The 12545-nt window shown below is 42.3% G+C and overlaps 2 protein-coding genes across 2 annotated transcripts in view; one reads left to right on the plus strand and one right to left on the minus strand.

The window, feature by feature from the left end:
- The first annotated feature begins 6345 nt into the window (after positions 1-6345).
- LOC147883663 (leucine aminopeptidase 1-like) overlaps positions 6346-12545 on the plus strand; it is a 58461-nt gene continuing 52261 nt past the window's right edge. Inside the window, exon 1 of the mRNA XM_087399310.1 lies at positions 6346-6647. Coding sequence (XP_087255436.1) covers positions 6366-6647 — 282 coding nt within the window. The 5' untranslated portion in view covers positions 6346-6365. The remainder of the gene's footprint in view (positions 6648-12545) is intronic.
- Positions 8975-10699, minus strand: LOC147883664 (uncharacterized). Its single transcript, XM_087399232.1, has 2 exons — positions 9472-10699; positions 8975-9362 (listed from the first exon to the last, which is right to left on the minus strand). The coding sequence occupies exons 1-2, from the start codon at positions 10620-10622 to the stop codon at positions 8975-8977; spliced, it is 1539 nt and encodes a 512-aa protein (XP_087255358.1). The 5' UTR covers positions 10623-10699.

Genomic DNA, 12545 nt, shown 5'->3' on the forward strand with positions numbered 1-12545 from the left:
TGAGTCAAGAGCTTCTAGAACATCAAAAGCAAGACCTTCACCTAATCTAGTCAAGAGACAAAGGGAAGGTGAGTCTGAGTCGAACTTTGAGTGGAACTATTGAGAGATTTCGCAAACACGACAAGGAGACTACCTTTATAATACAATTGGCATTGGTTTTCTTTGATTGTCTATTTCACTTTTCTTGAGTCCTCTATACTTGTCTTCATATAGTTTGCCTACTCAGTGTGTCACTCTCTATTAGTTACCTCGACGTCTCTTTCTGTTTATTTCTGTATTGACTCGTAACCCTACATAGCAACCCACAATGGCAAGAGAGAGCAGCTTCGCCTATGAGCTCATGTGCACCAAGCTCAGCTAAGGGTGGCTAGTCAGTCAACTTAGGATTAGGAAAAGACCTCAACATTGGAATGCAAGTTTGGAATGCTTGCCTTTAAGTACACGATGCTTTTTATGCATGACCCAAAAAGATGCTTTGAAGGCATGCTTCCAATCATTGCATTGGTTTGAAGATAAATGATTTGAAGGTTTTGTTTAGAATGCAAGTTTGAAATGATTACCTTCAAATAAGAAATGCATCCTTGCAATCATTGCATTGCTTTGAAGATGTGCATGCATCCAATTAGTGAAGCGCTTCCAATCAGTACATTGCTTTGAAGATTAGTGCATGTTTAATGCTTTGAATATGTATCAACGCAATAACCCACCACCCTTTCCCTCTTTTCTTGAGTTCTCACACTCCTCTATATCCATGTCCTAGACCCTTGCCACAACTAACCTTACTTATCACGTGATCACAGACCAAGGGTTGTGTTATAAGTGTTTCTCAACATTTTTATCTTATGTCAGGTGAAGGTCTTGCATATGATGTTCCAAAAAACGACCAAAAAAATCAAAGCCCCCCAGCTCAGACTAAGAAAAGCTCACAAAATAATGAAAAGCTCGCAAAAAAATAATCATAAAAGGGCGATCTAACCTTGGATATTTTATGAGTGCCACCCCATAGAAAGGCTCTACATCTACTAATAAAATTTTCAAGTCCTCTTTTTGGTGGGTGCCAACAACAAGAGAGGTAAGAAGTAGCCATTGGGTAAAGGCAACAGTTCAAAACCATATTTTTGGATAACAACCTCTCCATTTGTCTAGATTTTTACACAATCTTTCCATAACCCAATCCCCTCTGTCCTTCATTGTAATGTCAAAGTCCATGGGAATCCTGAGCAGAGCCTGAAAATGATGTCCTTAGGGATCCGTTTACATCCTAATTGCTCCAAAAGCAACTGCTCATCCAAACTCAGAGTGAAGCAACCCCAATAGAGAGTGGGGTAACCCAATTTTGAGTGGTTGATCAGGGAGCTAGAAGACTTGCAAAAAGTTTCAAGACAATCTATCACTCCGTTAACATCACGAGGAGTTTCTAACAGTGAGATTAATGTCATCTGCAAATTGTTGACTTACCAGATTCTTACCATGAGGAAGCTCAATGCCTTTTAGTGTATTCCCTATGACTTTGTCATGTAAGAGCCAACCAAGGGCACTAGTAGCAAAAACAAACAAAAAGAAGAGGGGCTATAGGACAACCTTGTCTAATAGAACTTTTCAAAGGAAAGGATTGAGTCATTTTACCATTAATACAAACCTTTGTTAAGGCATTGGTGAGCAGAGTACTAATGCAAGAGACAAAAACTGCTCCTCGTCGTTCCCTGTCATGCAAATATTGAATGAGGAATCCCCACTCAAGTCTATCATATGCTTTGTCAAAATCCACTTTTAGAAAGCACGTCTTGAGGGGTGTCCTTGGAAAATCCACACCCTTCCCAAAGGTTTACTATTGCTTCAAGTAAATGCCTACCTTTGATGAAGCATTTTTGGTCCTGCAAAATCCATTTGTCCATCTTGGTCTCAATTCTACATGCAAGGGCCTTTACAAAGAATTTTATAGCTACAATTCAGCATAGTCACTGGCGTCCAATTCTTGAGTTCCTCCTTCTTCCTTTCTTTTGGTATAAGTTTGATGATGCTAGGGAACTATTCATGCTGGATGTTACATTCCACACAGTAAGGAATCTAGGACATACAACATTCCATAAGATCTTATAAAACTCAATGAGTACCCCATCCTCCCTAGGAGTCTTGCCATCTTTCATTGCATCTATCACTTCCTTGAGTTCCTTGAGTGTTAAAGGAGCTTCCAGGTAAAAGTTGTCATAATTTTGTTGATTTACGTCTTCTTACTTGAATTACCTCTTCATCAATACCTATAGAAGTAGGGAGGAGAGCTTGAAAAATGCTAATTGATAGGTAGAAGTTCTCTTCTACTGAAGCAGGTAAAAAGTTGTCTTCCTTGAGTAGAAGTGAGACCTTTTCATTAGCTCTTTCTTTTGATTTGTTGGTAGATGGGAGTTCCTCTGTGACATCTAGTTGGACACAAACTAGGGTATTACCCCTCAGATATATAAATTGTTCTTTCTCACACTAATACCCTCTTTGAGACCACTACAAAGCGACACAGCTTGATTGCAAAATGATAAAGCAAGGTCTGGGAGCTCCACCTAGATCAAAATCTTTGTGGACCTCTCCTTAGGTGGATTACGAATGGTCCAAAGGCCTTGGTGTAGGACTCTTGCAGCCAAAATGTGCTCTTTGAAAGAGAAAAACAATGTGCCCTTGCCTAAAGAATCTTACATTTGTGATAAGAAGACCTCTCTATTTTGCTGCCATGATTCCAAAATAGAAGCAATGGGTGTGCCTTGGGTAAATACCAAACCAAAGGATGTGAGTGCAGCCAATCTTCAGACTGATTGTGGGGCACTTCATGCATGCATAGTAATTGAGATAGACTTACTTGGGCTAGCATGTTGTTTTGTTCTTAGAGATTCAGGGCTTTGGGGAGAAAATTTTCATGAAGTAGCATGTGTTCTAGCTCTTCCTTTGGAAGGAGTTGAGTTGGCTTGTGGTGGATGATTCGTTTCCTCGAACTTTTTAATACTGGCCGCTTCAACTTGAGCTTGGCTCTATTCTTGTGCAGTGTTCGATTTGAGAGCGCTTTGAAAAGCTTTGCCTATTCAAAAGGGGATAGAAAAGAATCCCCCTTCAAAATTTGATTGCCCCCGAGTAAGCACCACCACATGGAGGTGTTGCTCTTGCGGGTATGCATGGGGGTCCTTCTTGGCTTCTTGAAGCTTCTCCACCATGTCTAACGGTTGGTAAAAGTTCTTGAGACTCCTCCTTGGGCATCATTGGCACCTCAGAGGATTGTAGGTCCAAACAAAGAGGTGAGGACCACCCCCCGCAAACATGTCGAAGGGATCCATACTTAGAATGCAAAGTCCCATCGAAGAGCGGTGGGACAGTGGTAAGATCCCTCAGCTCTTGTTCCCATGGAAAGTGTTGCAGAGGAAAGTGAATGGGGCTGGTTGAGTCAAATTGAGTTAGCACGGTCCCATCAACATCCTGTCCATGTCTGGGATGAATCTAGAGATTTGTGCATGAGTGCCAAGTGGGGGTTAAGAGGGAGAAGATGGGATGTCCCATGTGAGTCGTCCTCCATCCCTCCCCTCTATCCCTTAAATTTACATATTTTGATTTTCACTATGCCTCCTATCTAGCCTCTAGGCATGTGTTAACTCTATCGGTTAGTAAAAAAGAGTGAGACATTAGATCTCCAACAAGCTCTAACTACACTTCATTTAGAAGTGAAATTGGTATGGTTGTAGGCTTCAATGCTTATTCATATTTATCAATGAAAAATGGACCTACTAACATTTTGGTCTATCGTACCTTGTGGCCACAAGTGTGAACATTTCAATAGCAAATGATGTCATTCATAATGGGTCATTCTCATGTATAAGGGCATAATCAACCACACTATTCCCTCCAAAATGTGCGGTGTAGGTGATGCTCTTTGCACTTGACCATGGTATCATACGATTCATCGCTAACATATGTGTACTACATAGCATATTGATAAGAGCATATCCATGGTGTGACTTTTACATCATGTCTACAAATTCCTATCAAAATCAACCTTTTATGCATCACCCTCATCCATCCATGGTGGGTTACAGTAGTGCACATCACCTACCCAATATGCATGTTCTTAATACGTGTGTTAAGGTCACCTAAGACCATAAGAAGCATGAACGTGTATTGGGCATTCCAAAGCCTTTCTAATCTGCACTCTACACACTTGTCCATTATTCCCTCCCTTTTCATTGATGCTCGTTATGAGGAGCATTGAAGAGGATTTATTTATTCCTTATGGTTACTTTCTAAGTGAGATGGGCTGGTCTACTCTAACCATGGTAGCACAATATACCCATACTACATTAGGCGAGAAGTGTAGATAAAAGTTTGGAATGGTTAGTAAAATAAGGACGATGATTTTTTTGAAGTACCTCTCAACTACCAAAGGGATGCAAATGCTTTTTGTCTTGCTTTACGAGTCTATCAATTGAATACATTACCTACTTTGAGAGTTCTATAAGGCAAGATGAACTTGCTCAAGAGAAATATAGTTGAATGTAGTTCTAAAATAGTCTCTTTATGTATAACACATTGATTGAATAGGTTCTAGCTACTAGGTTTTATCATTAAGTAGTTGAAGTAGCAAGGTCTATGCAATATCTTAGAATGGCTAGAATGTCTTGCTCTAAACCTAGAACTTATGATCCCTTAATGACCACTTCTTATTGTGATATTCAATAAGCACAAAGAATATTCATTCACCTAGTGACCACTTCTTGTTGTTGTTAGTGCTTATCAATAAAGAATATCGATCTCAAAACTATTCATTATCCTTTCTTTGCTTTAAAAGGTTAGAATTGTAATGATCATGAGTTGAAATATATGCCCCTTATGAGAAGACAAGACAACCTTTGTTGAAGCATGAGTGGGTTATTCCTTCCCTTTTACACCCACAAGTGTGCATTACCATGAGCCCCATGATTTGCAATGCCTCAAAGGTAGACCACAAAATTCTAGAAAGGGAAATTGAAGCCTATTTAACAAAGACAAAACCCATGTTTTTCTTATTCTTCTTCTTTTTATGGGATTCACTCTTAGCCACACATGTTGTCATTGCCTAGATGCGCACATTACCTCGAGATGAGGGAAAGGTCTATCTCTTGAGGGGTCATCTTGTATGGTCTCAATGTGTAACGATGGGCGAGCGATGGGCTCTTATTAAAAATCCATGAGATCCTTGAAGATGAATAATGAAAACTTCAAGCACTTGCGGGTCTTGGAGAAATCACATTCCAATTGATAATATTTATGTTACAAGAGAATGCAATGATGCGTATTTTGCAAGCTATTGATGGGTTAACCAACTTTAAGAGAAAGGATTAAAGGTAGATGTGAAGGACTCATGTAAATATGGATGAGGAGATGGGAGCTTATATGAATGTACATTGTCCTTGAGCCATTCTTTTTAATACCCAGACAAAATTGTATGACCTCACTTTTGATGCCCTTTTTTCACTTACCCTTGCACTATTATGTGCTTAAAGGTTCTAGGGTAATAATGTTCACACACTTTGAGAATTAGCTAAGCAAACAAACAAAAGAAGCATCCCTACACTATTGATGTTTGAGGGTGATGCCTGGATCATATTTTCCCACACTTCAAGAATTAAGAGCAATACAGGTAAGCAAATAGACAAAAGTAGCATCTTGGTTAAACAAGGGGAGAAACTCCATGCTTGGGGTGGGATGATCTCTTTGAACAATAAAAGATGTATAGGGCAAACCCATGCATGTTGTGAATGGACCCATGGAGTTGATGAAGTGACGATAGATCAACACAGGGAGAGAAATGTATGGCAAGCACTTCCTAAAGCTCAAAATGAGCCCCCTTTTTCCATTGATAAGCTTTGTCCTCCCATACATTTTCATTTACCAATTAAATACATCATGTATACCTACTTTATAAGGGAAAAATTATCCACTTCTCCTTTTTCATTTGACATAAAAAACTTTAGGGGCCTGGCAATTGACAAAGAAATTACATCGATGTCAAATTTAGCATTGATGTCAAATTTAGCATCGATGCCATTGGCAAGATGGTGGGAAGCTTGGGTTCACACCACGTGCCAGCCATTGTGGCTATGATCATAGTTAGCCCAAAGGCTCGGACGTTTACACAAAAAATTTATGTCTGGCCGCCCACTCCACGACGAACTCTTCCAAGTGCTACACATTCTATCTCCTCTAACCATCACACTTGGACGACATAAATTAGGAGCTTGAGAGGCATCGGGCAAGTCTGCAATGGGACCCTAAGCTAGCAAGAGAAAGCAACAAAGGTGCCAATATATAATGGATAGAAAGAGAAAAAGAGAGAGAGAGAGAGAGGGGGGGGGACTATGGCTGCAGTAGCGGTGTTAGCGAGGGCGTCTTCTTCTTCGTCTTCTTCGTGTTGTAAATTTTCATTATCGTGTTGGGCAGTTGCTCGATCTCAGTTGCCCTGCTTCTTCTGCATTGCCTCTGCTCGATTCTCCCCTCTGCTCTCCTCCTCCTCCTCCCCCCCTCCTCCCCCCTTCCTCTCCTTTCGCCCCCTCTCCCACTCCATGGATCGCGCCGCTCCTCGCTTTTCCCCCTCCTCCAACCTCGGCCTCACCTCCCCCTCTGAGTCCTTCATCCCCCAGGTTAGTCGCACCTTTGGCACTCTTCTCCTCCTTTCTCAGCCCAACTGCTTCTTCTTAGCTCGGTGACTACTTTGTTTCACCTCAGCTGTTATAAAGCGCGACTACGTTGGTTCTTATTAGCTAAGCCTGCTTCTGAGCTCTGTAGTTGTCACTACTGCTTGAGCTTCCGGTAACTTCGCATCACGATACTCTTTGCTCGAGCTCTATGGGAAGTCAATTTGGATCTTTGTCAATTTCACCGCAGCTGCGCTTTGTGGTATCCTTGCAAAACAAGTTTTCAAGAGCCTTACTCAGTTAAGAAGACGTCCAATGTGTCGACGCATCCGTGTGCTATAATAAAAGCGGAAAACCACCTCCAAGGGTGATATCATTGTCAAGACGGTTCTGTGCACAAGCCCACTAACTTATGCAATGGGATGCTTCAGAGAGATGATTGTGCTTTCTGCCTGCGATGGGGACTTAAGTTTGTGTTGCCGTAATTCCCATAGTACCATGCAAATGACCAAATTTGTTCTTAGGGTAGTATATATTTTGTAGCCTTTTCAAGCATTGAGACCTCACTTCCAAATCGAGCATTTTGGTTTTTTAAATGTTTTGTTTCTGCCTGCGTAGACTTGGTCATAATATAGTTAAAAAAAAAAGGTGGTACAGTATCACCAATCCATGTTCAACATCAGAGCAAGGTTGGGCTCTATGATTTTCTTACTGTACAGCGATCATTGCCCACCTTATTCCCATTACTAAATATTACAGGAAACAGCGCTTGGATGAGCATGAGACAAGAATGAAATATCTTTGGTTTCATCTGGGCTTGCTTTTAGACAATTTTAGCCACGATAAGTTTATGTTTGCAGTGATTAGACAGCGTGATGCAAGCAAGCTTATAACTGTTTTTGAGAGAGTAAAACTACGGTACTGGTTTGAGCTTGGAATGGGCAAAAAGTAGTTGGACTATTGGTTCATAGGACAATATCATTGTTATTTAGCCTGTGTGGCTCGTGTAAAGATGTATGAGCATGAGACTTTATTCTATTATATGCAAGACAAGTATGTTCGTCCACAAGTTGGCTCAAATTAAAATTGTGTGAACAGACGCAAATGGACTAGAGTATTACGGATAGAACCCTCAACTTGCCAGTCTGTTGTTTGATGAGGGGTAGTCTGTCAATCAACAATTGAAAGGTCCATCGCATAAGCTTGTGTTTGGCTGCCTTGTCCTTTACCTGCCCGAGGTTCTTTGTGCACATATTTCTCCATATTGGAGAGTGGACAATGTAGGATTTAGCCTATATCAAGTGGGTGATCCATAGATGGTTCAAAAGAGAGGATTCAAAATGAGGGGGTATACCTTGGCAGAATACATGGCCTGAATATGGTAAAAGCTTAAGGAACCTTTGAAGAATAGAGGTAGCCACCAAAGTACTCAGCACCTTGTGACTAGTCCTACTAAGAGGTTTTCCATAAATAGAAGTTATGTTGTAGCTTGTGGCATGGAAAATAGATATAGGTTTGGTAATGATGCGAAGTTGGAGTAGTGTGACCACCTAGTTTTTGTGAGATGGGCTAGGGATAAGATGAGAGCCTCTGGCTATGGCAAAGAGGATACTAGACGGGTCACATTTCCACTTGATGTGGAAATGGTCACGAGGCTACAACAAAAGAGTGTATTGGAGGGAATCAATACTAAAGGGCTAAATCTATATATGGGAGGAGCTGGGCCAATCTGCGAATAGGATAGTACTCATTAAAGCATAGTTAGGGGGAACGGAAACGGGGAACGGAAACGTTTCGGGATTTCTGGGAGGGCTGAAACGGGGAAACGCCACGTCAGCAAGGGAGGTTTAGAAAAGGGAGTTTGGAGATGAGAACACACACATTTAGAATGCTACAGCCTACAGCCTACCTGTAACTTAAAAGTTAAAATATAGTGCATAATACTTACCACATGGCACAATGTCACTTAGAAGTTAGAACTTAGAAGTTAGAAGTTAGAACAAGTTACAAATTATAACTTAGAACTTGGAGCTTAGAAGTTAACTTAGCAGTGAGCAATACATAATACATATTACAAATATAAATGACAAATCTGAAATCAATGAGAAAAGCTGAAGATTGACAAGTTACAAAATGCCAAAGGCAATATAATATATGATTCATATATTATTATGTCTCATTGTCAAGAGTCAAGACTCAAGACTCAAGAGTCAAAAGTACAAAATTCAGATTCCCAAAAGCCTAGGCTCTAAGCCTTAAGGCCAACCGCTACATCACTGATGATATGATCAAAATCCATAATGTAGATTCTCGAATCTAGATAGCTCAGCTGCTCAAGAGTCCTCCTCCTCCTCCTCCTCCTCCTCCTCCACTGCCATCTCCTCATCGTCGTCGTCGTCGTCGTCGTCATCATCCTCCCCCTCCTCATCATCATCAGTGAGGGTGTCATCAGGCTTATGAAAACCAATGAACTTGTCATGAGTGTACTCTTGTCTCATCCTGTTAAGCACACGCAAGTTTGCATTAACAAAGACAAGATCGTTCGCCTTGTGTGCTTTGAGACGGTTCCTCTTCTTTGTATGGATGTGGGCAAAGCTGCTCCACATGCGCTCACAAGAGGAGGAGCTACAACCCTGGCTGAGAATCCGAATGGCAAGCGCTTGCAGCTGTGGGGAATCAGCTCCATAATCCTCCCACCATGTAACAGACCCAACTCGAAATCTGAAATTTGAAAGATCATAAAATTCAGATATATGGCAAAGCTCATGAAATCTGAAAATTATGAATCATTAAATAGTAAAATTTAAGAATTTAAATGAGTTAGGATTACCTGTCATGCTGGGCATCTGGCCATCCAAATATGCCCTCCTTATTGCGGTAATTGGCGAGCTGGTCCTTCACTGTCCGGCGAGCCTCTGGCATTTGCACCATCTTCTGAAGAGTGAGGTTCCAACCACGGACCACCTCTGCATCACTTTGTTGTGCAGTTGCCTTGTGTTGAAACTCTGGGTCCAACACAAATGCAGCCGCATGAATGGGAGAGTAGTACTGATTCCACCTAGTCACAGCCAACTCCTCCAGCTCTTTCAACCTGTGGGGATCTTTCTCTAACACTCTGATATTTTCTATCATGCGATCCATCCCCTCATATACCTTGCCAATAAAAGGCATGTCTCCATCAACCTTTTTTAGCAACAAGACAATCGGCTTACACAAGTCATACAAGTGTGATGCATCAGCCCAAAAGTCATCGCTGCCTATGCACAAATCGTACACCAATATCCCAAGAGCCTGCTTTGAAGTGGGCCATTCATCCCACTGTGGGCTTGCCACAACCTGCTTAAGAGCAGGTCTCAATTCAATGAGTCTGCGAAGCATCACATAATTGTATGCAAACCTTGTCTCTGCATACTTCAAAAGCTCCTTCCTTGCATAGGTGCGATACAAAGAGAGAGAAAAATGATGGCGTGTAATGAACCCAACTATCTCTCTTGCATTATCAATTACAATTTTTACCCAAGGTAATTTGCCAATGTCTTTCAACAAATTATTCAAACAATGGGCAACACAAGAACTCCATTGAATATGGGGGTACCTTTGTTCCAATAATGCACCTGCAGCCCTATTGGTATTTTCACCATCTGAAACCAACTGCACAACATTAGATGGGCCCACATACTCCACTGCATGTGCCCACATCTGCATCAAAACATTTGCTGTTTTTTGTTGTGCTCCACACTCTATGGAGTGTATGTACAAAGAAGATCCTCTGCAATATGCCAAAATACCCTCTAGTGATCGACTACGTACATCACTCCAGCCATCTGCTACCAAAGTGACCCCATACTTATGCCATTTCTCCTTAACAGGCTGAATGGCCTCATTAACTGCCTTCACCTCATCCTCTAGAAGCTTTCCCCTCAATGCATCAAAAGTGGGAGGGGTGTATGTGGGCCCAAAGGCTGTAATTTCAGTCACCATCTCCTTGAAATAAGCAGACCGTGCCACATTGAAACTAATCCCATTCGAGTAAAAGAAACGGGCCACGGCTGCATCTACGTGTGCCTTCCTTTGTGGATGCCATGCAGTATAAAGAGTGCTTTGCCTTCGTGTAGGTGGGAGAGGTGAAGGAGATGCAATAGGAGTAGAACCTGTAGCTCCAAGAACATGTGCACTCCCAGAAGATGAAATTGTAGTAGCAGCAGTAGAGGGAAGAGGACTCCTTTTTGCAGTAGCCATATGAGCACCTGAAGTAGCTCCTCCACCAGTGGATGCAATAGTCCTAGCTTTCTTCGCGGAAGGAAATGCCTCGACCTCTCGTGCCAACCTTGCTTTCTCTTCCTCGGATATTTCAGTGCATATTGTAATCCCCTCTCCCTTGATGCCAAGAAGATGGGCCTTCACCCTATCAGGAATCCCACCTCTTTTCAATCCACAACGCCTGCACATGAACTTGCGAGTGCCTCCTTTCTTGGAGTCGTAGCCACCCAGGAGATCGACTTGACTCCACCAAAAATCTGATTGGGTGAATTCTACCTCCAAATGAGACTCAGGGGTAGGGTGTCTTGAAGCCATGGAACTTTGGAAGCTTGTTGCTTGAAAGGGGGGCTGAAACTGCAAAGAGAGCCAAGGGTTGAAACTTGAAAGAGAGGGCTGAAGCCTGAAACTTGAAAGTGGGGCCTGAAAGAGGAGGGAACAGAAGGCTGAAAGAGAGGGCTGAAAGAGGGGGCTGAAGGAGGGCTGAAGGAGGGCTGGAGGGGAGAAGATGATGATGGAGGGCTGAAGCAGGCTGCAAGAGAGAAAGGAGAGGAAAGGAGTGAATGGGGCTGAAGGAGGGCCCCTAAACCTTGAGGATGGATGGACTCTGGAGAGAGCATGAACTATGAGGCTGAAGGAGTGGAAGGAGGCAAAAATCGGAGGGAGAAAGGCAGAAAACGGGGCTGGCGGCGCATCTCGCAGGACATTGGAGACCTGGCAGCATCTGTTGTCTGAAACGCGGCGTTTCAGGTTGCTGAAATGCGTTTCAGGCTGGCTGAAACGTTTCAGCCTGGCTGAAACGTTTCAGCCAGCCGTTTCAGGGTCCCGAAACGTTTCGGGCCCTGAAACGTGTTTCAGGAAACGCCTCGTCTCTGAAACGGCGTTTCAGGCCTGGCTGGGCTCTGAAACGCGTTTCAGCGTAACTGTGCATTAAAGAACTCTGCACCTCGTAATGGATTCATAGATGTCCAATAAAAAGAGTATTAATGTGGTAACTCATCAAAGAACTCTGCACGTCATAATGGATTCATGGATGTCTAATAAAAATAGGAATGTGGTAATGTGGTAACTCCATGCCTGATAGATGCAGAAATTGTAATGGCGCAAAGTGGGTTCAGAACAAAGTAAGTATGAAGACCTTTCCATAAATGGACGCTCATGTGTGTGTGGGTGGAATATGTGCATGTGTGTGTATAGGTTACTCTATACCCATTGCTGGGCGCTAATGACGCATAAGGTAATCCTTGCTATGCGAGATGGATTTTATGGTTTTCAGCCTCATGGGAGGTTAAAACTGTACGGTTTGTTTTGTCTTTACACTATGTGAGTGTGAGTGTGTTCTTGGATTCATCAGGATATAGTTAATGTGTCAAGCATGAAAGAAAACATGAAAGAAAAGGAGAGTCGGAGCTGCTGGTTGACCTAAGCTTATGACTTGTAGAAGCTTCCACATACTGGGATAAAGTCACTCGAGATAAGCTTCAGTTTGTCTTTTTGTATGCCATGGTAGCTAGGTTGGACTAGCCTATTAGGAATCGATGCATCAAAGAAGTAGAGAAGGTGGGGTGGAGGAAGTCATGTTTGCTAATAAAATATCATTGCATCAAAGGAGTGGAGAAAGTGGGGTGGAGGAAGTCATGTTTGCTT

The sequence above is a fragment of the Dipteris shenzhenensis genome, chromosome 28, assembly GCF_047967505.1.
Source record: "Dipteris shenzhenensis isolate YYH24624 ecotype China chromosome 28, Dip_SZ_1.0, whole genome shotgun sequence".
NCBI lineage: Eukaryota > Viridiplantae > Streptophyta > Polypodiopsida > Gleicheniales > Dipteridaceae > Dipteris > Dipteris shenzhenensis.